General features: G+C 43.4%; 3 protein-coding genes and 1 long non-coding RNA gene across 4 annotated transcripts; 2 read left to right on the forward strand and 2 right to left on the reverse strand.

Annotated features, from left to right (window-relative positions):
- Window positions 1-2,065: 2,065 nt before the first annotated feature.
- On the reverse strand, window positions 2,066-3,553 carry tex36 (testis expressed 36). Its single transcript, XM_056435409.1, has 4 exons — window positions 3,367-3,553; window positions 3,129-3,269; window positions 2,891-2,965; window positions 2,066-2,786 (listed from the first exon to the last, which is right to left on the reverse strand). Exons 1-4 carry the CDS (start codon window positions 3,415-3,417, stop codon window positions 2,478-2,480), a joined length of 576 nt encoding a protein of 191 aa, XP_056291384.1. The 5' UTR covers window positions 3,418-3,553; the 3' UTR covers window positions 2,066-2,477.
- Window positions 3,554-3,834: 281 nt separating this feature from the next.
- si:ch1073-143l10.2 (uncharacterized protein LOC565165 homolog) lies at window positions 3,835-7,394 on the reverse strand. The gene is made up of 6 exons (XM_056436242.1): window positions 7,307-7,394; window positions 7,148-7,211; window positions 6,969-7,053; window positions 6,655-6,728; window positions 5,491-5,742; window positions 3,835-5,349 (listed from the first exon to the last, which is right to left on the reverse strand). The coding sequence occupies exons 1-6, from the start codon at window positions 7,392-7,394 to the stop codon at window positions 5,190-5,192; spliced, it is 723 nt and encodes a 240-aa protein (XP_056292217.1). The 3' UTR covers window positions 3,835-5,189.
- A 2,585-nt stretch (window positions 7,395-9,979) lies between these two features.
- On the forward strand, window positions 9,980-25,196 carry edrf1 (erythroid differentiation regulatory factor 1). The gene is made up of 26 exons (XM_056435384.1): window positions 9,980-10,044; window positions 10,266-10,420; window positions 10,493-10,698; window positions 11,844-11,910; window positions 12,005-12,130; window positions 13,700-13,824; window positions 13,908-14,049; window positions 14,268-14,369; window positions 14,461-14,582; window positions 14,865-14,976; window positions 15,137-15,284; window positions 15,362-15,473; window positions 16,406-16,517; window positions 16,630-16,905; window positions 17,026-17,097; window positions 17,171-17,312; window positions 18,056-18,247; window positions 18,437-18,637; window positions 19,509-19,715; window positions 22,101-22,327; window positions 22,469-22,627; window positions 22,817-22,966; window positions 23,476-23,629; window positions 23,717-23,826; window positions 24,280-24,425; window positions 24,509-25,196. The coding sequence occupies exons 2-26, from the start codon at window positions 10,322-10,324 to the stop codon at window positions 24,663-24,665; spliced, it is 3,666 nt and encodes a 1,221-aa protein (XP_056291359.1). The 5' UTR covers window positions 9,980-10,044; window positions 10,266-10,321; the 3' UTR covers window positions 24,666-25,196.
- LOC130207027 (uncharacterized) lies at window positions 20,977-21,894 on the forward strand. The gene is made up of 2 exons (XR_008834220.1): window positions 20,977-21,142; window positions 21,493-21,894. It is a non-coding gene; the product is annotated as an uncharacterized LOC130207027 (long non-coding RNA).
- Window positions 25,197-26,788: the final 1,592 nt, after the last annotated feature.

The raw sequence follows: 26,788 nt of genomic DNA on the forward strand, positions 1-26,788 counted from the left end.
CAGAACGCCACAGTGTCGGAGCAGATGCCAAAACTGAAACGAGAGCACACTAAAAAGAAAAGTGATTTTTGCACAACGGAGTACGTCACAACAGCCCAGCGGCCTATTTTTGAAAAGAAAACACACGCACAAACTTCTGTTGTTGTCATTTTGACTGGCAAATCCACCTCTTGTTTTCAAAGCTTTTTTCCCCCCCCCCCCCCTCCAACAGGTGCAAAAACCTCTCAACTCAACACATCAAAGAGACACATGCACCTGCGAATAAATCCCAGTTGAATGGTAAGAATCCAGACTGGGGCCTCCCAACACCAAAGAGGTAGGATTCAAAGTGTCTGATTTAATATTCATGAAGTGCAAGCCTTTGGTGGTTGAATGCTTGTTTACTGAGATGCGTCTTTTGTCCTTGGGACGAGGTTTGATATTCCACCAAGCAGCTGTATTTGCATATACTTGCCTCGACATGATATAGATTCTCCACGCAGAACATACATCACGCCGATAAACACACACTAACTAATGATTGACAAGCTATTTTTTTCTTCAGCACACACTCCCTTCCCATCCCGTGTGAAGTATTAAAACCCCTTCCTGCTGTTCTGACAGGGCTAATGGGAGTTTCTGATTATGAAATATTGGTGGCATTCATGTGGAGGAGTTGGTGTTCGAGTCGAAGAGAGTGTCAAGCAAAGTGCACCACTGTCTAAACATGACGTCATTAATAATCACCTCTTTCCCTCTTCTTCTTCAAGATTAATTAATGAACTGACTGTCACACATGTGAACATATACAGTTGGCGATTGTTTAAAAAAAATAATGCAACCTTTTTTTTTTATCTGCGCACCTTTGTAAAAAAAAAGAAGTGTTATATTATTTTATTTTAAAATATATTGTCATAATGTTTTTTTTTTTAACTCGCAAAGCAGCTCGGTGTCGTGCCCCTGCATCAAGGAATCCGTTTGTTGGCAACAACGTGCGAAATAATGTCAAAGTGAAACACACGGCTCCGAATAGATGTCTCACATCTTCTTTTTTTTCCTACAAAAAAGAAAAGAAAACTTGGATTGGCTAATTAATACCGCTGGAACAAAAGCTTGTGAGAAAAAGCCATCTCCCCGGTGGCTACTTAAAGAAAGAAAGCAGCTGGTCAGAAACGCACTCTGGAGGAAACATCAGCTCCTGGAGAAGGTGGTCGGGGATGCTCTTCACTTAAGTGTCTTTTCTTTGAGCCGGGTTCTCTTCGCCCACGCGTTCCTCTTTTCTTATAGGAGACGCGCGCACGCGCACGCACACACGCACGCCTGCAATGCCCACGGGTGAAACAAACCCATGCATTATGACTCAAAAATCAAGATTTAATTTATTTAACATGCTCTAAATTAATGTCTTCATGTTAATATGCATTCAATAAAAATAGCTGGATTTTTTTACATTTATTATCCCATCGTGTTCTTCAGAGCACGCGCATCACACAGGGGTTTTGGTTACTCCATTTCTCACACTACTTTGTTATTGCGCATCATCAGGCCAACTGAGAACTCATACACACCTGCCGCCCTCTGCTGGTGAAACTGTGAACTACCTACAGCCTCACAGGGCTCGACAATGTCCACAAAGATACATCAAATCCTGATCAATTTAGATACTTCCACACCGACAGTTTCATAACTCCAAATTGTAATGATAGTGAAACTTCACATACTTCTTGTTAGTGTACTTCCATTATGCACTCATGAGCCTAAACTATTATTATAGTGTGCTGGAGGTTAGCAGCTCCAGACTGCATATGCTGCAACTAGCATAACACACAACCTCTAACTGAGCTATCTGGGGTCAAGTTGCATTATGGGTAGTGTCGTTTTGGGCAAATAAGAAACATGTTTCTAATTGTAATCAAATTGTCCATAAATTGTCAGGCAATGTTATAAAAGTGCAACGCTTCAAAGTACCATATTTAGCAACAATCACATATTTATTAATTATTAATGTTTTTAATACTAGGCATATTATTTTGTATATTGTAATTATAAAACTAGTTTCTAAAGTTGTCATTGTGGTTATCTCAGACTGAGTTTGTTTACAGAAACATTGACCAGACAGTGAAGGTCTAACTATGAGACACTATTACTCGTGCCCCATAATTAAATGTTTAAAAAAACCCTAATGGAAAGAGTAACTTCACTACAATGATACATTTCAAGTATGCAGCCTATATATCACGCATATTTAAACACAATAGAATATAACTCGATGTCTCAAAACAGCATTGTCAAGTGCACTTGAATATTGTCACGTATATGATAAGATGCCCTAATGATACATTGTCTGAGCTTCAAATACACCAGAGCTCTAGAAAACAAGAGAAAATGCTATCTCACATTTCTAATTCAGTCTTTTTATTTGACAGCTGGACCGCCAGACGGTTTGCACGACTCCCCCTTCGACGCCGCGCCAACTCAACGTGCCGTCCATTGCCATCTCAGGCCTTGGATGGCGCCGAGCAGTTGGTAGCTGCGAGCACTTGCAGGGTGTCCGAGTGGTCCGAGTCGAGTCGGCCGAACCACAAGAATGTCTCCCCCGCTTGCGACAACGCTGCCGCCGCAGACTTCTGCTTGTGGCTGCTGGGGAACCGCCTGGTGCCGGTAGGAACATTAGCCGCCTGCTTGGTGGTAAAGTCAGTCTGGTGGACCGTGAGGTTCTTCCCAGTCCCTCCTGGGATGCCGGAAGCTCCATCGTGGCACAAGTGGGAGTTTCGCTGCTCATCGAGACACTTCCTGCGCCCCACACCCTGAAAGTGGACCGACATGCAAAAGATATGGGTTCCTCTCAAGGTGCAAACGTGGTGATGGATTAGAACATTTCATGATGGCCCGAAGGTCCGTTTGTACTCACGTTAGTGAAGAGAGAGATGTTGTCTTTTATGGCATGCTTGTTGTCGTGTTCGGAGAATGGATATTCTCTGGATTTCTGTTGAGAGCGTTTTTTGAAGACAGTAGTGTGATACAACTGGATGATGCAGTGGAATGGGATAAAAGGAGCAGGCAGTTTTTCTTGAGCCCCCGGAGCCAGAGGAGTGAAGAAACACATCAGCCATGCCAAACACTTTGATCTTACTCCTGTACATACACACCTGCTGAGTTTTCCATTTAGGATAGCGCTCTATGTTCGAAGCCTGAGGCAGTGATGATTGATCCCGAGTCAGCATGATCCCAGTGCTGGTACAAAGCTCCCGACTCCGGGGCTCATTCTCTGGTGATACTGGATGAGCAAACTGAGAAAGAAATGAAAGGAAAGCTTCTCACAGCCTCCAGTTTGAATGTTATCGCTTGTAACGATCCGATTATGTGTTGGAATTAAGAATTTCTTACCCAGTTGCCGTCATTGGTCATTGAAGAATATTGCTTTCTACCTTTTACCATTTTAAAACAGTTTGAGAGTAGTTTCACCGATACAGCACACACTCACGTACACACACACACAGGCAGTGTCCAACTTAACAATTGATGCAAACACACTGGTGACCATGGAAACATGCTGCCGCATTCGCAAACAACCTGCAATGTGATCTTATTTCGCCACGGAGATGTGGGGCGGGAATTATGTCATGAAAGAAAATGAAAACATAACTGTAAAATATGAAATTTGAGCAAATTAAGCGATTATATACAATATTAGATGTTCCAGTATTTTTTTTTCTTGGAAGAAATTAGACAGAAAACCATTATTGATGAGTTTTAAAGTTCAGCAACTAAAGCCAAATTATCTCATTTTGATCTGTTTGAGATGCACAAGGAGAACACGCTCTGATGGATGACAACAACAACATAAGGGACTTTATTTTTATGACTGGATTTAGAAAAACAACAATACATACGTGTATAAAATGACATATTCAAATGGGATAGTTTTTTCATCTTAATAAGAACACTTAATTACAAATTATTTATTATAATACATTAAAAAGTATTGATTTATTTTCAAATATATTGTTTGATGTAGGAAATTTTAAAAAAAACATGATTTTCTTTACAAATAAATATAAGCACATAGTCACTAACAACAAGCCCTGACTTTACAACAACAGCATATTCTGCAACTGCGGCAGTTTATCACCTCAAATGGTTCAAGTAGAAGGATTTAACAAAAAATTCAGAGAGGTTGGTAATCAGGACAAAGTCCAGACGGGATAAGATAAATGAAGTGTTATCAACATTGGGTTAAGGGGAATGTATATTAAAAAGCAGCAAATGTAGAAGGTAGGCGTTCTTATGAACATCTAAATTAAACAATATATGTAGAGAACAGATTAGATCTTTATATAAATCTTTTGGTTCATTTAAACAACAGATAAGAAAACACGACTTTTGGTTTTAAAGGGTCGCTCCGTAGGAATATTTCTGTACTCAAATATGAGCAAATATTAAAGAAATGGAAAATGTACTGCGAGGTAACCTTTGTGCTGAGAACTGTCGTCTCCAGGATCCGTATGGAAATATTAGACTTTTCCCACCGCTGAGACATGGCTGTGGTCTGAGGGCCCGGGGTGTACATCTGTTGTGTTATTCATCCCCGAGGATAAGATGAGCATGACAAGAAGGTTGAATCACATGTTTCAGGTTATGTTTAACAAACAGTTGAATCCAGGGTCCAAACATATTTTTCAAAGCAAGTTATTGCGTAAGCACCCATATTGATACCTAGCCCTAGTTCTACATTTCGGCCTGAAAGGAATCACATTTAAGGACATCAAGTGTAAACATACTGGAATCACGCTGCAAAACACCAACCGTGTCGACATTTTTATGTCTGTAATGTCCGATAATCAGGTGGAAACAACATAGTTTTATTGTCTTTGTCCACCAAAGTAAAAGTCCCAACAAAGTGAAGGTAGATTTGGAGATTTAAAACATGAATATGAGGCATTGGTTTTGAGCTGACTTGTGGTATTATTCCCTCAAAGCCCACTGAGTTATTTGATGAAGGCTAAATGGGTCCTCATCAGCGCCATTAGTGCCTTGTTGATCATCGTAACATTGTGTTGACCTCATCAACTCGGCCCTCCTAATTACGAAGGCCATAAGGATGCTCTTGATGAAGGCGCTTGGTGCCTCCGAGGGTCGCCGTGTCTGCAGCACTGAGGTGAACTCATGATTTCAAATGAAGAGGCAGCCATTTGATTGCACCTACTAAATTATGCATTCATATTTTGAAGTGAATGCCGATTCTTACTCCGAATGACTGACGTAGGCGCTTCTGTTTCGCCACTCGGAGAGCCCGTCACTATGGGAACATGCTCCTTCCTCATCTCTCCAAGGCGGCGCTTCTTCAGCCGTTTGGCCAAACGTTGCCATCTGGAGAAAAAGCAGCAGCTAGCGACAACGTAGGATCTCCAAAACTGTGGTTATGTTTTGTGTGTATTCAAAAGTGAGTAAAGTGTTTGAGTTTTTTTTTTGTGGTTTTGTTTAAGTCACAGGGAGATCACGTCGTCTTACCTTTCCTGTGTCTCGTTGCATTTATTCAACCGCTCTGCCTCGTCCCTCTTCTCCTGCAGCCATCGCTGCAGGAGTTCTTCTTTCGCTCTCCAAGCCTCAGCCAGCGCCTCATTCAATCCTTTCTGCTCGGCACGCAGCGCGGCCAACTCTTTGGACTGACACTCGATGGTGAACTCGAACTCTGAAAGGGTCGCCTTCAGGGTGTTTTTCCCTTTAGCCAGAGCGAGGGCCTCTTTCTGGTAGTGGGACACACTGAAACAGACAAGGCGATATCTGGATTTGCTCGACCTTTAATCACCTGCGGGAGTTGTGACTTCAAATGTTGGATTTTAGGTCACAAGTTGATCCCCTATGAAGAACACCAAGTGGTTAAAGCTGTTTCATAGTTCTTAATCAAATTGTTTCTGTTTATGATTTTAATTTGTTGATTATCAAATACAGCACTGGATAAACTACATCACGTCTATTGTTCCGTCACTATATGCTCAAGGTGACTGTATTAACATTATTTTATTTACTTTGTAACACATACAGACATTATGGGGAGGTAACTAAAAAGCAAGGCCCTCCCCTTGTGTTGTTACCTTCGCATTGAAAATGTGGAAGGTTATGTTTTGATCGCCGTGTATTTATTTATTTATTTATTTGTATGCGTGTTACTCGCATAACTAAAAAAGTATTAAACCGAATCGCATGAAATTGGGTGGGACGATTGGTTATTTTCCGGAGACCATTTGATTAGATTTCGGGATTGATCGGGTCAAAGGTCAAGGTCATGAAAAGGTCAAAATCGTCTTTTAACCATAGCGCGGTCAATTTCTATCCAATTGGCATGCAACTAATGCCAAAATGTTCATAATTCAATGCCCAATCTTGTGATATGCGAAGGTATGCGCTCTACCGAGTGCCCATTCTAGTTAATATATATTTTTGGACCCACTCCTTGACATCGTTAAAAAAAAGAAAAGAATTCTTAATACCCCCAATAATATATCAAGATGGTATATGCATGTCAAAAAAATTAATTACATATCCACAATAATTCCCAGTCCCTAAATGTGACCCAACAACCAATAGGACTGGAACACAGTGTTAATTTGTCTCAGTTTTGTATAAATAAAGCAGGTAGAAAACATTGCGATGGCGTAAAAACTTTTCAATTACCGTGAGTGCCAGTACTTCAGTTCAGCCTCTTTCAGAAAGAGGACAGTGGTCAGGTCAGAGACGGTCTGAGACAGCTGGGGATGCAGGAAGCAAAGGGATGAATTGATTAAATGGAAGATAAAGAGGACCACACCAGTGCAAAGGTCACTGCCTGACCTAAAAAACACCAGTCCCTAATAATGTTTATTTTAACCACCAGACACGTGCCTGAGGATTCTAACAACTATTGGTGCAAGATTCTTCTGCATATATAGCTAAATTAAAGCTGTAACTTATTTTCTAAAATTATGGCGTTTATTATAAATCTCACCAACCTTTTCTTCGAGGTGCTCGCTCTCTCTCAGTTGGAGTTGAAGGAGTCGAATGTTTTTCCCAACTTCAGATCCACCTCGTTCTAAACTGAAAAGAAATTGAGAAAAAGACAAATGCAATAATTTTAAATTGAAAACAACAATATCAAACATGCAAATCACCAAAGGGACAAAAGTCTGACCTCTTGGGCTGAACATCATCCAGAATTTGTTTGCGAATTTCAAAACGTTCCTCCAGCTGGGACACTAAAAGAAAAGAGGCGCATGTCCTCAGACTAAGACCACGAGGACTTCATCATTGATCACCGAATGCTGCGATGGGACAGAACAAGTCCTCTTACAGCTCGTGAAGACGCCGACGTACGGGAGTTTCTCAGCGCTGTCTCTCTGCTGCAGTCGAGCACGCACGTGACTCTTCCAGCTTGCCATCGTAAGAAAAACCAATATGTCACACCGTCCCAATAAATGTCCTGACGCGGAGGGTTTAAGTGTAATTGGTTTTTGAGCTGCCACTTGATTTTGGGTGAACAGCCCGTCAGTACAGGAAGGAAATGCCTCGAGCAAAGTTTCACAGCTCCTCCCAGTTCAGTCAGTCAGCTGCTTCACACTCTGCTGCATTATACCTGACCACGAATCTGTCCCCTGTCTTTATGATATATATATAAATAAATAAATATGCTGAAGATGCTGTTCATTTATTTAATGAAATAATTAATTTGATAAAATCATAATAATTCATACGATCTACGTATGAATTATTATGATTATTACGATCAATGTAATGGACATTTTAGTAATCTGAATCTGTATACTAAGGCAGTGGTTCACTAACTTTTTCTGGAAGTGGTTCTCTAAACTGTTGATGCCCCACCACCAACACAATGGTCTGTGCTGACTTTTTATTGAAATAGATTTGTGTGACTCCTCCATCTGTGGTTTTAAAAATAGGAGAATAAAAAAAATATCCGTCCAACTTTACCGAACTAATTGAGTCGCATCACTGTCAAGTAAACCAGATGTGCAATATATATATATATATATATATATATATATATATAAATATACACACATATACGTATATTATATATACATACACACAGAGGTATATATAAATATATATGTAAAAATTAAAACACAAATATGCAAAATAGGCTGTATATATAAAGCCTATTTTGCATATTTGTGTTTAAATTGTTCCTTAATATTGTTCATAAAAAAATGTGCCTCTTGAATTAAGACTTTAAAACAGGAAGAGGACCAAAGGATGAGCAGCTTAAGGAGGACCAATGACTGAGCAGCTTGAAGAGGACCAATGGCTGAGCAGCTTGAAGAGGACCAATGGCCGAGCAGCTTAAGGAGGACCAATGGCTGAGCAGCTTGAAGAGGACCCATGGCTGAGCAGCTTGAAGAGGACCAATGGCTGAGCAGCTTAAGGAGGACCAATGGCTGAGCAGCTTGAAGAGGACCAATGGCTGAGCAGCTTGAAGAGGACCAATGGCTGAGCAGCTTAAAGAGGACTAATGGCTGAGCAGCTTAAGGAGGACCAATGGCTGAGCAGCTTAATGAGGACCAATGGCTGATCAGCTTGAAGAGGAATGAAGAACTGAGCCATCAGCAGGAGGAATCAGGAGAACTGTGGAGAATATGCATGATACTTAAAAAAGCACACTGGCAAAGAAATAGCGTATTGTAGCTGCAATTAACCGGTTTTGCTGGATATCTTGTGCGCAACCTGTGAAAAACTAAACAAAACAAGTTAAAATATTTGTCAATACAGAGTTTTTCACTGCATGTATTTTCAAAGCATAATAAAACAAAATTAGTGCAGATATGTGTATCAAGTTTAGTATTAGTGGATGAAATGAGGCTGCTTTTCCACCTTTTTTAACGGAGTTGCAGCTGCTTTACACAGCAACTCTCAATGCATGCTAAATGTTGAGCTCTTATTTTGAAGGGAAACAGAGGAAAAGCTGATTTGTATTCATACTAAATGTTGAACTTTTGTTTTGAAGGGCAACCGCAGAAAAGACGATCTTTTTGGCAAAACGCCAAGAATGAGCGAGTCTTGGCCGTTGCACAAGCGTAACCTTTTAAAGGCGTAACGTACACGAAGGTCCAGGCATTTCGCCAAGTATTCATTAATAACTTAGTTTTATAACGGTCTACTTTTAACTTTTGTAGGATGTAAAGTTATCAATAAAGGTATTTCTGCATTTCCTCCTGCAACCCACCTGTAGTACCCCTGCGCCCCACTAGAGGGATGCGTCCCACAGTTTGAGAACCACTGTACTAAGGTAAGTCGTTTGGAAGTAAAACTATAAATGCATTTTTTTAGTTGGCTCCTAAATAAATCTAAATAATTCATCCTCCACATACTATAAAATAGTATAATATGAGATAATATGACACATGCTTTGAAAGGGATATGATTATTTGTACTTTTGATATTGTACTTATTGGTGTAAATAGCCCCCTTAAGTTCTTGTTAATTAAATATTGAGTAAATTCTCCAAATGAACAAGCTCTGTAAAATAATAATTTACCAAGCTCAGGTAGAAGTGGTCCAATACAACAGTTTTGCTGTTGTATTGGACCATATGTATAATATGTAAAATACATATTTTACATATTATCATGAACGTAATATTAAACTTCACAGTTAGTGGATACCAGTTGGGTTTGGTAGACATCCGAGTACATTTCGGAATAAAAAACAAAAGGACAATATAGAAGGTGCTCAATGTTTCTCGAAGGGCTCTCAGCGGCTCTGAAAGCACTTCCGGGTCAAAACATTTTCTCAATATGTCACAGTAACTGAAATATTTTCCGTGATACGTGGTAAAGTTCTACTATTACATATTGAATATTTTTTACTTAACATTTTTGAGTGATTCTGATTGTTAAAATAAGAAACAGGATACGTTTTGGAGTTTTATCTTACCGCGAGACCGGAAGTTGTTAATGCTGGTAATAACGTGTGCTCTGACAACAACAGACTGTCTGCCAGGTGATGGAAGGAGAAGAAGCTGCAGGCTTATTACTTAGCTAACTACTGAACTAACAGCGGAACATTACTCAGGTAAACAAAGCAACAACGTCGTCTCGTGTGAGTCCCGTGCAAACTACACTTATTGAGCACAGCTTCATGAGTCAGCGTCACTCCTTCGAGGAGCTAGCCTGTCGAGCTATCACACTGGAGACAACTTTATCGAGATAACGGACGTGTCTCGCTCGTTACCTTTGCCTACACATAGATTGTCATGAATTGTCCGAGTCATGGCTAGGCTGTCTGTTTGTTAGAACATCGCTAGTGTTTTCTGGGTTGACCCCCCCCCCGGGGGTCGCGTGTCCCCGTGATGAGCGCATCAGCTGGGGACAGAGAGCCTGGGACCCCGCAGGACGGCGCAAAGGAAGAAAGCGGTGGCCCAGCCTGCGCAGGCGAGAGCAGCAGACACGTGAGTAACTCATGTCAGGCCGAAGGAGTCACCAGGCGTGTTCATGATTGACTTGACTTCGTCCCCTTGAAGGACTCCGTGTGCGCGGGCGCCAGTGAGATCAAGAGCCGTGCCGTGGTCAAGTACTCCGCGGCCCCGCCTCCTGCCAGCTATGCCCTCCTGCAGGAGAAGACCGACCTCAAGCTGCCTCCGGCCAACTGGCTGAGAGAAAACCCTCAGCTGGGCAGCGCCGGCACCACCGTGTTGGGCTCCAGCAGCAAGAGCAAGCCCTTTTCCAGGTATGCGACACTGATGTGTGTCGTTCTGGTCCAGTGTGAAGCTGCGCTGGTCGAGTCGTTTAGTTGCTGCTTTATAATAAAGGTAGAAGGACAAAAGAACTGCCAACCAGTTGGCGTACTTTTTTTGGGCCAAGCGTCGAAACACCAGAATATGGATTGTAATGTTAAACACATTGTTATCATGGGTTGGCTGGTATTCGGGAAAGAAAATCAGGAAATCGTATGTGGTTCATGAAGTTCTTGTGTTTTCAGAATAATCCCGCTATAATTACATTTTTACTGGACTGACCTAGCTCAAACTATTGCCATGTGATGAATATAATATATTTATTGTTCTTTGAGGTTTTTCTAATATTTTGTCCACCCCATGTATATAAATACATATTTGTTTCCCCCTTGTATATTTAGTTTCCTCTGTATATTTAGTATTTAGTATTGTTATTGTGTTTGGTGTTTTATTTTTATTAATGCTCTAACGTGCACCTGCTGCTGTGATCCTGAAATTTCCCGACTGTGGGACTAATAAAGGGTTATCTTATCTTATCTTATCTTAATAATTCAATTCAATTCAGTGTATTTGTGTAGCCCAATTGCACAAATTACAAATTTGTCTCGGAGTGCTTTATTTATATTTATTTATTTAATAAGGTTGAATAAATAGTGTAAAGGACTCTTATTCGGTGTTTTAAGATGTGACTGTAAATGATCACACACTGGTTTTGAAACGCACTTAACTGTTGTTGTTTGGGTTGGATAGAGGACGGTGTGTGTGATGACAGCTTGAGGCTTGTGTGTATATTGTGCTGATCCAAGTGGGAGTTAGTATTAGAGGCTAAGAGAATCATCCTTTGTGCTCCGCTTCGTCGTGGAACCTGCTGGGCCTCCGTTGTCTGAATGCTCTCGTGAAGACGGACACGCACCCACCGGTTTATCCGTCTCAGGCGCAGTGTGTAATGGACTTCTGTAATGAACGAATGGAGGTTAAAAAACTATATTTGAACCCGAAAGATCAGTGGGTAAATCACAGATACTGATTCATTAGTAAATCGATAAAATCGTGAATTCGACTGACCATTATGCACTTCGCCATTCGCAAACACTGTGAAGTGAAGACGTTCCGTTCTCTTTTTTTTTTTTTTTTGCAGTTTCGGGATGGCTTATGAATTCATCGATTGCATCGGAGATGACGTCGACGTGGTGTCGGACTCTGAGGTTTGTGGAGGTCTGACAAAAGCTCCGATTTCTTATTTTAATTCGGAAGCGTGCTCATAGACCGAGGGGTAACATTGTTTTCTGTCGCATCCAGAACATCAAGAAGCTTTTGAAAATCCCCTTCAGCAAGTCGCACGTCAGTATGGCCGTTCACCGCGTGGGGAGGACGTTGCTTCTGGATGAGCTGGACATTCAAGAGCTCTTCATGCAATCCTCTCAGGTACAGCAGGCACGCCAGACTTTTTAAGGTCAAGCAAAGTCCTTATGTCAGTATCTTTTTAAGTATTTGGTTTAACCCTCCTGTTACCTTTCGGGTCAATTTGACCCCATTCAATGTTTAATGTCGGTGTTCTTTGGAGTCAATTTGACCCCAGGCTGTTTTTCACTGTCAAAAACATATAAGAACTAGAATGGGCACTCGGTAGAGCGTATACCTTCGCATATCACAAGATTGGGCATTGAATTATGAAAATGTTGGCATTAGTTGCATGCCAATTGGACAAAAATGTATCGTGCTATGGTAAAAAAAAAAAGACGTTGACCTTTCCATGACCTTGACCTTTGACCCGATTGATCCCAAAATCTAATCAAATGGTCCCCGGATAATAACCAATCATCCCACCAAATTTCATGTGATTCAAGAATATTTTGACCTTTTCATGACCTTGACCTTTGACCCCAAAATCTAATCAACTGGTCCCCGGATAATAACCAATCATCCCATCAAATTTCATGCGATTCGGTTCAATACTTTTTGAGTTTTGCGAATAACACGCATACAAATAAATAAATAAATACACGGCGATCAAAACATAACCTTCCGCATTTTCAATGCGAAGGTAAATATCAACTTTTTTATATATTTAAAGAGCTATTTAGGTAGTCAACGAACAAACATAAAGTACCTCACACTTAAACTTGGGAAACAATATTAATTATAATAATTTTCTGGAGGTTTTAATTATCAAATTGACCCCGGGGGTAAAATATGTTAGTAAATGTGATGGTAACAGGAGGGTTAAGTCCCCGTTATGTGTAGGGATGGGTATCGTTTGGTTTTTTGCTGATACCGGTGCTAAACCGGTACTTTTAAAACGATACCGGTGCCTGAACCGATACTTTTTTTTTTTTAACACACAATGAGGACATTAAAAACCTCTTTGGCCATATTCCCTGTAGAAGCCGTTATCATGGAGCACCGACACACAACGGATATCAGACTGTTAACATACACAACACATGTTCTCCATTATATGATGTGATATGTATTGTCATGTGCAGACTTTATAGGGTTAACCTGTCACTGTTTTGATGGGCAAAGAGAACAACCAATCAGAGGTACTGAAGATGACATGTGACAAATAAAGTTTTGCTTCTGACAGCGAGAGTTACACTGAAACAAAGTGACGCCCCACGGTCTTTATTCCTCCGTCATTATAGTGGTGAGAGTGTGCTCACCTGTGTGCGCGAATGTGTCGGCGCGTATCACGGCAGAGCGATGCGCGTTCTGGGAGCGGCGGCGCAGGGCTTACTGAAGCAGCGACATTTGGTGTTAACCACTTGTGTGCCAAATCTTTTTTTTTTTTTTTTTTTAATTAACATTTGGGGCTAATTAAAAAACATCCGGATGTTTTTTAGCCTAGGGACGCCACTGGCTCAGGCACCGGAAAGAAGCACCGGAATGTGCGTTGCGTTTCGGTCCGGGTAATACCGGTTGTATTGGAACCGGTACCATATTGGCACCGGGTTTCGGTACCCAACCCTAGTTATGTGTGTGTGTGTGTTGTAGACAGGAGATTGGACCTGGCTAAAAGAGTTTTACCAGCGACTCATAGACCAGAAGTGGCAGAGGAAAAAGAAGAGTAAAGAGCACTGGTATCAAAAAGCCATCCTGTCGAAGTTCCTCTACTACAGGTGAGTACTCAATGATGTCAAATACACGAGTGGGGTTGACGACGGGTCCCAGTCTTACCCGACAACAACTCCTGTGTTTAAAGTATAAATGGTGATGGGGCTGCAGAGCCTGTACCAGACAACCCTCATGAAGGGGAGGGGGAGGCAGAGGAGTACAGCTCGTCATGGCCCACTGCCTTCACCAGTGCAGCGTTTGATACCGAAGAGTCAAACACTCCCAAGCAGGTACAGTGTCTTAAGCCGTTTTGTTCTTTAGAGTCTCCAGTGTTACTTTAGAAATGATGTGAATGTCTTCTTGACGAGGAATCAATCCTGTGTGCTGTAGCCAATCGAAACTGAAAGAAGTGAGACTACATGTGTTCTTAGATTAGAATGGGAATGAAGCGTACGTGTCTGAGGGGTTTTGGCTCGCGCCGACAGCATTGCTCCTCTCGAATGTGCAGGAAAGTGTTTCTATGGACAGCGAGTTTGGTCTGGGTCAGGTGACCTCCGTCCCCAACGAGCAGAACCTCCCGATGCTCTTCGACGAAGTGGAGAGCAGCCAGGTAATACAAGCTCCGCCCCTCCTCAGCGGTTTCCCACTGCAGCTGGCGGTGCGTGGCTAATGTCTGCGTCCGCTTTGACGTCTCTCGACAGAGCTTAAGAAACGACTTTGTGCGAAACATAATGTGGACGTTTGAAGACATCCACATGTTGGTTGGGTCCAACATGCCTATCTTCGGAGGCGGTCGCTATCCTGCCGTCAGTCTGAGACTCAGGTTGGAATTTGACACCGTTTTCTTCCATTAAGGATCTGAAATTACAACTCATTCAGAGAGTAAAATGATAATTCATGTCATATTTATTGCTCTGCACCTCTAATGGGGTCAGATGTCCGCAAGATAAATACATCTGTGCATATAATGGCATCGATTTTAGTTTATCTGACCCTAGAAGGTGAACTGTAAATGTCATTTAAGGATCTCATCAGAATAACACGTTGGTTTCACTGCATTATTCCTCTTTAATCCAGCATCTGACTTTCAAACTGTTGTTTTCAGGGACAACAATAAACCAATCAACATTCTGACGGGTATCGACTACTGGCTCGACAATCTGATGTGTAATGTCCCAGAGCTTGTCATGTGCTTTCACGTCAATGGCATTGTTCAGGTAAAGCCCAGGATTGCAATTAGTGTTATTATTAGTGGTTTCTTGATTTCTGTAGTTAAGTTTCACAGTGGACGCATAATACCGACATATAAGCAGAAGTATAAGCTATATATATTCCACTAAAACAACTAAAATACAATCATTTGGTTTTTTTCTGCAGAAATATGAGATGATAAAAACGGAGGACATACCTCATCTGGAGAATTCAAATTTCTCCACAAGGGTGGTAAAAGACATCGCCCAAAATATCCTCTCGTTCCTCAAGTCCAACTGCACCAAAGAGGGCCACACCTACTGGCTCTTCAAAGGTGGGAGAGAAGTGGACAGGAAGTCTCAAGTCTGCCGTTGTCTTGACATTTCCTCATGTTGTTTCTTGAATCCGCAGCTAGTGGGAGTGACATTGTGAAGCTTTATGATCTCACGACTCTGTGTGAGGAGGCAGAAGAGGAGAAGTGTCAGAATCCCTTCACGCTCCCTGTGGCAGTGTTACTCTACAGGTAAGACTCGGCATCTTGGTGCCCGATACGTTTTCCTATCCACAAACATGACATTTAATATTTCATTACATTTAATTTAGCTGACATTTAATATCTTACTTAGAACAGGGTTCGTACGGTCATAGAAAACCTGGAAAAGTCATGGAATTTTAAAATGGTCATTTCCAGGCCTGGAAAAGTCCTGGAAAAAACTTAAATCATAAAAGTTTTGGAAAAGTCATGGAAATTGGTCATAATCACGTGTTTATTTACGCCGAGTTTGAAATAGTTAATATGTTTTTTAAAGAAAGACGCTCAAATTATAAGCCGGCGTACGCTCTCTATACGCACAATTTTCTAAATTGTTCATCTTTATACTGAGATTTCAGTTTGGTCATGGAAATTTGGTTTAACCCTTGTGTCGCCTTCGGGTCAATATGACCCGATTCAATGTTTAACCCTCCTGTTACCTTTATATTTACTAACATATTTTACCCTTGAGGTCAATATGACCCCAGCTATTAAAATCTCCAGAAAATTATTAGAATTAATATTGTTTTCCAAGTTTAAGTGTGAGGCACTTTATGTTTGTTTGTTGACTCCCAAAAGAACACCGACATTAAACATTGAATCGGGTCAAATTGACCCGAAGGCAACACAAGGGTTAAAGTCATGGAAATCCATTGGTCAAAATGTGTAAGAACCCTGTTAGAATATGTATTTCATGAGCTGCTTATTTGTAATATTTATGATTTATAGTATTTGCTTACGCTGACTGAATTAGGTATTTCAACAGTATTATCCTGTTGAATATTTCAAATTGAAATTTCTTTAAATGGTAAGAGATTAAATTGGCCATTTTCAAGTTGTACAGATATTGTTTGCAGATGACATAATTAACCATGAAAGTGTTGAAAATGTAATGCGTTCTGTTTTTCTGTTTGTGGTTGCAGAGTTGCGAGCAACTTGATGCTGAAGGCGAGACAAAACCGAAAGCACTACGGCACAATCAGAACTCTGCTCTTAAACTGCGTCAAACTTCTGGATGAGGAGAGGCACCCCCAAGTAAGCAAGGCTCTAAAGATAAATAGCGCCATCCTCTTTGAAAATATGAAATAAATAGGTGTGATTGAATCTTGACTCCAGTCCCGATCTCCTCCATCTCCCGTCCGTTCAGATCGTGGCCTCCGCCCACTACATGCTGTCGGAGCTGTTCCAGCTCGACGAGCCTCCGGAAGGAGACGAAGGGGAGTCTCTCCGGGGCGGCGGATCCGAGGACAGCTACAGCGACGAAGATAGGGAGGAAGAGGAGGAGCTGACGGAGGACAGCGACGAGAACGGCTCGTACGGCTCCTTCTCCAGCCCGCAGGATGACAGCAAAGCCGTGGCTGTGATCCGCTCCGTGGGGGAGCTGTCGGTGCCGGAGAAATACAAATCCACCCACCAGATCAGAGTGAGCGCCCCTCCGAATGTTTTCTCTTTCAAACGGAGGGAACGGCACACGTACACGGGTACGTGTGTTTGTCAACACCAAAACACAAGCATCCCCCTTTTTTCTTCTCACCCCCCGCAGCCGAGCGGTGCCTTCCCCGTTTCTCGAGACAAGGAGGAGCGATGCCGACACGTCCTGAGCTACGCGCTGAAGGCAAGTCTCTTTGTTTCTGTTTGGGGGTCCAGGCGGTCAGCCACCGGGTTGATCACCGTGACACGCTTCACAGGGGCTGAAGGCGGTGGACGGCACCATCAAGAAGGAGAGCGATCTCCCAGCCGCGGACCCCAACACGCCCATTCCTCTGAAATACGAGGACAGAAGTGCAATCGGAGCCGCCGAGCAAGACATGTCTCTCCTTCTGGAACGGGGTCAGTCTACAGTCCTTATTTCAAAGGATGATGGATATAAAAAACACACCTTTTACGACTGTACCGTGAATATAAACAGATTAGCACTTCAGTGACACTTACATTGCACTTACTTATGGTATTACTCATGGTATTGCTTATGGTATTGCTTATGGTATTACTTATGGTATTATACTTAGTGTACTTATAGTATTACTTATGGTATTACTTATGGTAATACTTATGGTAATACTTATGGTATTACTTATGGTATTACTTATGGTATTACTTATGGTATTACTTATGGTATTACTTATGGTATTACTTATAGTATTACTTATAGTATTACTTATGGTAATACCTATGGTATTACTTATGGTATTACTTATAGTATTACTTATGGTATTACTTATGGTATTACGTATGGTATTATTTATCGTAATACTTTTTGTAATACTTATGGTAATACATATGGTATTACTTATAGTATTACTTATGGTAATACTTATGGTAATACCTATGGTATTGCTTATGGTATTACTTATAGTATTTCTTATGGTAATACTTATGGTATTTTTGTGGTTTGGCTTACTTGAAGAAATGCTACTTTCTTGATTCTTGCTGTTCTGAGTTCACACTCTTGGTTGAATGCACTTATTTGTATTGCGTGTTATTTGGATGAAAGCATCTGCTCAATGACATGTGATGTGACGTAATAAAACGAGCCTGCAACGCGTCCTCCTCCTCCCGCCTGGCGTCACCAGCGACGCCGCTGCCGGCGGACCAGAAGCACCCGTCTCGCTCGGGGATGATGGCCGGCTCGTGGCAGCACCGCATGAAGCTGCAGCTCTTCCTCAAGGCGTCCAAGGCCTACTACGTCCTGTCCGACGCAGCCAGCAACCTGCTGAAGTACGGGCGCGCCCTGCGCTACATCAAGCTGTCGCTGCAGTGTTACGGTGAGTTTGTTGACGTCAGTGCCATCATGCTGGTTATTGCTTCTCGGTGTTTGTTTTTTTTCAAGGAGAAAGACTGTCGCTGAAAAGATTACAATTTCCTACCAGTCAGATTATAAACAGATACTTCAATATTTAATGATGAATAGGATGCGTTATCCTTCTTGCTTCCTCTTCTACCGTTCCCTCCAGATGCCTATTGTTCGGTGAGCGGTACTCTGCACCCACACGTGCTGCAGTTTCACAGCCAGTGCCTGTCTCTGTGTGGGGACATCCAGCTGATGCTGGCCCAGAATGCCAACAACAGAGCCGCTTACCTGGAGGAGTACAGCTACCAGACCAAGGAGGACCAGGAGATCCTGCACAGCCTGCACAGAGAGAGCAGCTGCCAGGGTTTGTCCCTAAAGAGACGTACTCGTGCTAAAACGCACAATGGCCGACTTTCCTGCTTGATGTTTTTTAAATTAGGGGTGTTGGCACACACTAAAAGGCTTTAACAGGTGTCTTCTTATGCGTTGCGAATATTCTCAACGCTTTTACACGCATGAGTTTACACGCCCGACGAGGTCTATTCGCGTCATTCACATCATTGGCTTCATTCGAGGGGGCGTGGCTTATCATTTCCGCCATCCACCGTGGAAGAAATAACCCCTATTTCTGCTTTATTTTTTATTTTATTTTAAATATATTTAACCAGGAAATGCCTCATTGAGATTAAAAATCTCCTTTACAAGAGTGTCCTGGCCAAGACAGCAGCAGTAGCACGTCACACAAAGTTCCATACAATACAACATAAAACAGTGACAGACAATATAAAAAAAAAACGAAAAACAAAATCACAGCATGAATACAACATGAATTTATACTTGTGGACGTCCCACAAACGTCGGAACGTCGAACGCCCTCGCCTTTGGGTTCATAACGTCCCCCGGAGGCACACAGACAACTCGGTGATTCACCAGCGGCGCGATGACGGGCGGAGCATCTCGACGCCGATTGGCTTTCGCAACTCGGCGTCGGGCGAATGAGGCAAATTCGCGACCATTCGCGTCTCTGCATTGACTTTGCATGGGAAAACTCGCACCGCTCTTGGTGCCAACGCAGCACTTTCCTTTTCAGTTCCACCAACAACAATCCCGATGACATTTCCGCATTTGTTTCACCTGAAAATGTGGTAGAATTTCTCGCCTCGTCACGTTGTTGGTCCTCGTCGTTCATCGATCAACGCCGTTACTCTCTCTCTCTCTCTCTCTCTCTCCACTAGCCTTTAACATGGCAACGGACCTGTCCACGGACCCGGAGTACCAGCTATTTGTTAGCAGCAAGTGCTATGAAGCGGCGTACGAGCTGGTCATCTCAGAGGCGTTGAAAGATCAGATGGCTCAGGTGCTCAAAAGGCTGGGAAACATCCGCAACGAGATGGGAGTCTTCTACATGAACCAGGCCGCAGCCATGCAGACTGAGAAAGAAGGTACGCGATGCTAAGTGTACAGAAAACCGTGCGATTCCAACTACCTGTATTTATCGATGTGATTTACACTATAAACTAGAACGGGCACTCGGTAGAGCACATACCTTCGCATATCACAAGATTGGGCATTGAATTATGAACATTTTGGCATTAGTTGCATGCCAATTGGATATAAATTGACCGCGCTATGATAAAAAGAAGATTTTGACCTTTTCATGACCTTGACCTTTGCCCCGATTGATCCCAAAATATAATCAAATGGTCCCCGGATAATAACCAATCATCCCACCAAATTTAATGCGATTCGGTTTAATACTTTTTCACTTATGCGAGTAACACGCACGCACGCAAACAAATACACGGCGATCAAAACATTACCTTCCGCATTTTCAATGCGAAGGTAACAAACCACCAAATACACATCTAGTTCAACATTCATACAAATGTATTTCTTCATTCAGGGTGTCCGCGGGTCCTTAAAAAGTCTTTAAAAGTCTTAAATTGCTTTTCCTAAAAATAAGGCCTTAAAAAGTCTTAAATTGTCTTAAATTCAGATTGGATTGGTCTTAAATTTTTTGGGTGTCATGTCCAGGGGTTTTCCTGGGTCAAAATGGGTCTTCGGTGCTCCCAAAAAATATGTTGGTGCGCGCGCACCGTCTATTTATACAGGTCGGGCTGTTGAGTGATCAGCAGCTGTCCGCTCGGTCCATTCGCGCACCTCACAGTTGCGTATTGATCAGACAAGAAGACACGCTTATCAACTCCAGTGTTTCTATAACAGGGTGAAATCCCCGCAAACAATTCTCGGCTCGCGACAGAGCGATGTGCGCGCCGGCATCGAAGCTGCCGTGATGCGCGCACACGGTGAGCACCGCGTATTCGGTCCTATCAATCCCCTACAACGTGAAGCATCGGCTACTTTAGAAAACATGGCAGGATGCAAGTTCAACAACGGCTTGAAAAGAACGAGTGTTTCTGGTCACGGTGGGTGAAATGCTTCTGAATCTGCGTTATGTGTCGCGAGACTTTCCAGCGGTGGAATCTCACGTGCAGAGCAAGAAGCACAGAGGCTAGCGAAGGCCGCCAGCAGCCTGGGCTAGCTGCTGCTCGCCATGAGCTCCTGCTCCGCGAGCTCCTGCTCCGCCATGAAGCTCCTGCTCCGCCGAGCTCCTGCTCCGCCGCCAACGACGTCAACGCTACAACGCTGGAGGTCACCGGAGGAAATCCAGCGCCTTGCAACAAAGAGCTCATCATCAAGACCAACGCTGCAGTGCGTTCTTCATTCTGTTCCACGAGACTCTGGACCAGACCACCGCGAGCAGACAGCTGGACTTCATGTGCGTTATTGGTGAAATGACCACGTCCAGTCAGGATCCTGTGGAGCTCATGGGCCATGACACGCCCAGGACCTACTTCAGCACCTCAAAGTAAGTCTAACATAAATATATGTATTAACTATCCTCTTGTATATGAGTGTTTCATATAGTTAAGCTTTACTCATGTGTCAAGTTAATAACAGCTATGCATAGGCGCACTACACATTAATTAGACTAATTAAAAATAGTTTTAGAATGGTAGTAAGTAGAGTGGTGTTTACCTGTCAATATGTCTCCATAGTGTTCACTAGGCTCAAAGGATGGCTCACGTTGCTTAATTTGTAAAAATAGTATTCATTCCTATTTATCCAGTCTGACATTAATCTGAAGTGGTGGTGTCATGAAGAGATGTGGTGACTGTTGTTTGGCTAATGTCTGCCTTTTTTCTTTCTTTTTTCCAGGAGAATGGACCAAATGTCAACTGGAAGTTTTTATATTAATACAGTTTGAAAAGGATTGTTTTCCTAGTATATTCACAAAAGCTCAGGAGTAGACATGAACCTGTGCACAAACATCCATCACATAGAGACATGAGAACTCGCTCACACACACACACACATACATTCTATTATGTAAATGAATTTGCATTTTAAAAGCAGCTGGAAATGTTATTTGTTATTTTATGGATTTTTTTGTTCAAAAGGAACTATGTTGCATGTATTTTTTAAATATATTTACTTAATTTTAGAGACATTTGTTCATGGGACTTAAATGTTCTGAAAATGTATTAATAAATATAATTTACAACAGCAATGACATTTGTGTTATCCTTTTGCATTACACCATACTGTTAATTTTGAACAGACATCAGTGTGTTTACTTTGAATTAATTAATTTAGATTAATGTATATTTCCATCGTAAATTAGGTCTTAAATTTTATTTAGACGTGGTCTTAAAAAGTCTTAAATTTCACTGGTTTATTCCTGTAGACACCCTGTTCATTGCACATGTGGCTGTTTCTAACTTCCCTTCGCCCCGCCCACCCCGCCCCTCCCCCTCTCCTTCTAGTGAAGAAGTCTGTGTCCGTGGCAGAGCAGGAGATGTGGAAGAAGAGCTTTGCGTTCTTTGAGAAGGGCATGAAGGACTTTGAAGCCATCGGGGACGGCACCAACACGGCCCTGCTGCTGTGCAACACCGGCAGGCTGATGAGGATCTGCGCCCAGGCCCACTGTGCCGTGCCCGCCGACCAGAGCCGAGGAGAGTTCTCGCCTGAAGAGGCCCTCTACTACAACAAGGTGCCATTTCAAAAACCTCCATGTCTTTAACTCTGGATCCAGCGTTCACACTGAAGTGATGGAAAACCATCCGATTTTTTTTGTTGCAACGATCCGGTGTCTCCCAACGTCTTATTGATTCTATTTATTATTTCACCCCAGGCCATAGTGTACTACTCGAGGGCTATAAAGTCACTGGCAAGCCGAAAGAACCATCCGGTGGTGTGGGACAGCGTGAACTGGGAGCTGTCCACTACCTATTTCACCCTGGCTACACTGCTGCAGGACTACGCCCCGCTGTCCAGGAAGGCCCAGGAGCAGGTGAGTTTGTATTCTGAACAAAGTTAAAGTTCCTGACATTTTGATTATCTTGCAACTGAGTGGACTACTTCCATGTGCCCAAAAAGTGCCATCATTGTGACTTTTAATAGCTGCGTTATCTGTTGTTTTGCACCAGTGGCGCCAACGCGTGCGATCAGGCGTTCTTTCATCCCCCGCTTGCGTTCCCAGATTGAGCGGGAGGTGACGGAGGCGATGATGAAGTCCCTGAAGTACTGCGACCTGCAGACGGAGTCGGCCCGGCAGCCGCTCTACCAGTACAGAGCCGCCACCATCCACCACCGCCTGGCCTCCATGTACCACAGCTGCTTCCGCAACCAGGTAAACACGGTCCGAGAATTCAAAACGTCGCCCGTCACTAGAGCGGAGCCGCCGGAGACGGGATGCCGCTGTCACGACGGGATTAGGGTGGACCCAAATGCACGAGCCGGGAGACAGAGAATGCTGATAAAGATCCTTTAATGAAAATGTTGTCAGGAACGGAACAGACCGAATAAACAAACACACAGTGGAACGCTCGCGGGCTTGGTCTGAGAAACACAAGACAATCTGGCAGAGGACAAGTGGAAGTGAGGAAACCTAAATAGACAGGGACTAACGAGGGAATGGGCAACAGGTGAGACGGGCATGAAGACCAGGTGAAGGTAATGAGGGACTAACGAGGTGATCAGAGGCAGGTGAGGGGAGTTGGACTGACGAGATGGGAAGCAGGATCTGGAATGACATGATACTTAGTGACAGGATGTAAACAACTACTACAAAAAGGAAGGTGTGGAGCTAAACTGTTACAGCCGCGGCTGCTTGTGCGTCACGCTCCGCTTGTGCGACAGGTCGGGGACGAACACTCGAGGAAGCAGCACCGCAGCCTGGCGGAGCTCCACTACGGCAAGGCGGTCGCTTTGTTCCTCAGCCTCAAAGATGCGCCGTGTGAGCTGCTGCGCACGCTCCTGGAGAGGGTGGCCTTCGCCGAGTTTACCATGGCGGGTGAGCAAACGGGTCGTCCGTAGTTGTGGGGTTCAGTCGGGAGAAATGGCGTGTCCCCACCAACAGTTTCATGATGTGTTCCCACAGGTCAGAATAGCAATGCAGCCAAGCTGAAGAGCCTGACCGGAGCGGTGGAGATCATGGCAGAAACTCGCTGTGCTTTCCAGCTGATTCACGACGAGCTGCTGGAGATAGAGGTACGTCTCAGATGAAGCGGGTGCTCCGTCTTGGTTTCGTGACCAAAGCGTTGCTTCGGTCAGTTCGTGGGTCACGCGCCGAAACCCACATCTTCTCCAGGGTTCGTACGGTCATGGAAAACCTGGAAAAGTCATGGAATTTTAAAATTGTCATTTCCAGGCCTGGAAAAGTCATGGAAAAAACTTAAATCATAAAAGTTTTGGAGAAGTCATGGAAATGTGTTATAAGCATGTGTTCATTTACGCCGAGTTTTAAATAATTAATATCTTTTTTAAAGAAAGACGCTCAAAATATAAGCCGGCGTACGCTCTCAATACACAAAATGTTCTAAATTTGTCATGCTTTTACCGAGATTTCAGTTTGGTCATGGACATTTGGTTTAAAGTCCTGGAAAATCCATCGGTCAAAATGTGTAAGAACCCTGCTTCTCCTTTTCATTTCTCGCGCGCTAGCTGAGCGAAGCCGACGCGGCCCGCGGCGCCCCCTCAGGGCTCAACCTCCAGGAGGTGATGAAGCTGATCGGCGTGTTCGAGCCGAGTTTCTCCTTCCTGCTGCTGCAGCTGATCAAACTGCTGACTGCGACGAAACGGAAACCGAGGTGAGAGATGCTGTCAGCCCGTCGCGGCATGTTTTTCCTTTCACAGTGCTCGCCCCTGACCCTCTCGTTTGTGTCCAATGCAGCAATAAGGACGAGGAGCTGTTGAGAACCTATAAGAGCGTGTATTCCAAGCTGCTGCGAGCCGAGAAAAACGCACCCCTCCTCCGCCGCTTGGAGCTCCACATCGAGCTCCTGCGGCAGCTGACCCCACACACAGGAAGTGACGACACGCAGCCGTGATGATGTCATAGCGAGGTCGACGCTCAAGACAGTAACGCCTCTCCAAGCCCCACTCAGGGACCACTTGCAAGACTTGACAACTGTCTTCTCAAATAAAAGTCAGAAAACGACGAGACGGCATTCTGAACACGCTCAGGCGGCAGCGAGTTTCACCTTTTGCGCCTTTTTTTAAAAACGAGTTCATCTTTTTCTAACATTTGCCGGGTTTTGAATTGTACATTTTTTGTGAAAAGAGTTGTAAATTCAGAAGATATTATTTAATTTTCTTATTGCTTATCAGTAATGGGTGACATGTGAAGCTCCTGTGTAGGATTTGTTGTTCCAAACATCACCTGGTTGCCTCCTTTTTCTACAAAAGTGAAAACACCAAAGGAGTTATATGTCCTCTCCAAAACAACAACAGCGTGCAATTGTTTGGCAACATTTAATGCAAATTCAGAGTCTACTATGTCCACGCGGCTGTATGTATAAATATACGTTTATATCGGCATGGTTTGCTGTGACTTGAAAATAAAATGTTTTTAAATTTGACGTGCCGTATTTTGTGCCGATGTCCTGACGCTGTTGCAGGTTTCTCCTAAAGCGTCACGTCGCCCTCTCACTAGCTTTTGGAATCCCTGCTCTACAGGTAAGACTCGGCATCTTGGTGCGCCCGAATCCGTAAAGTTTACGACACTGCAAAGGTCGATACGTTTTCCTATCCACAAATATGACATTTAATATTACATTACATTTAATTAAGCTGACATTTAATATCTTACTTAGAACAGGGTTCGTACGGTCATAGAAAACCTGGAAAAGTCATGGAATTTTAAAATGGTCATTTCCAGGCCTGGAAAAGTCATGGAAAAAACTTAAATCGTAAAAGTTTTGGAAAAGTCATGGAAATTTGTCATCATCACGTCTTTATTTACGCCGAGTTTGAAATAGTTAATATGTTTTTTCAAGAAAGACGCTCAAATTATTAGCCGGCGTACGCTCTCTATACGCACAATTCTCTAAATCGTTCATCTTTATACTGAGATTTCAGTTTGGTCATGGAAATTTGGTTTAAAGTCCTGGAAAAGTCATGGAAATCCATCGGTCAAAATGTGTAAGAACCCTGGGGTTAAGTGTCTTGCCCAAGGACACATCGACACGGGCTAGCGGAGCCGGGGATTGAACCGCCGATCGTCCGATTTGATGGACGACCCCGCTCGCCACTGAGCCGCCCCATTAATCACATCTCTGAATAACAAATGTACATTATGATCCAACATATTGGACTATTATCTCAGTTCATTCATCCCGACCTTTTAAACATCTGCTAACTTCTCTCAAAACATATTGCGCACAGCTGGTTTTCCGCAGAAAGGCCCGTTTGTAATGGATCTGAAGCGGGTCAGGCGGCGCCGCCGCACCCTGTGGGTTCTGGCATCGAGCCTCGCGTCGCCGTCTTCTGCCCGGGTCACCGGAGAGGGCACACGGTGTTCTCAATGCGACGTCGGGGAACGAGGTCACCCCGCTGTTACCGGACCGTGTCCACAGCAGACGGCGCTGCAGGCGGGCCCCAAACGGCTCCCGCGCCTCATCAATCAGCCGGACCCCTCGGCGCTGCGGGTGGAGGTCAGGTGTGAGACGGAGCCACGGAATCACAAAGACCAACGTGAAATCCTTCACTGGCCATTTAACAATTCAGGTCATTACATTTAAATAATCGGGCACTGAAAGTCAAGATGCAATTTTTTTATTATTTCATAAATGAGTGCACTTTGTAAAACTGTTAAACAACAAGGAGTGATGGGGGCACGGATGGAGGAAATTACGCCTAAAAAAAAGACAAATCAAATACATATGTTCAATTATATTGATTGATATTGTGCTTCTGCGCAATGTAGTGCAACGTGTCCTGCTGGTTATTTCATCACAATCACTGGGAACAGTGGGTGAGTTGGTCGTTGGATGACACAGCGGTCAGAAGTCCGGTTCGTCTGGCGAGGTCGGAGGTTTCTCCTCTTGGCACTTGGTTCAAAATGTTTTTTGGAGGATGTCTTTGGTCTCACGAGGCGGAAGATTGTAGAAATAATACTGTGGCGCCATCTGAATGAGGAGTGTGGTTTCAATGTAAAAAGCACGCAACACAC

Source organism: Pseudoliparis swirei, chromosome 17 (assembly GCF_029220125.1).
Source record: "Pseudoliparis swirei isolate HS2019 ecotype Mariana Trench chromosome 17, NWPU_hadal_v1, whole genome shotgun sequence".
Taxonomy (NCBI): Eukaryota; Metazoa; Chordata; class Actinopteri; order Perciformes; family Liparidae; genus Pseudoliparis; species Pseudoliparis swirei.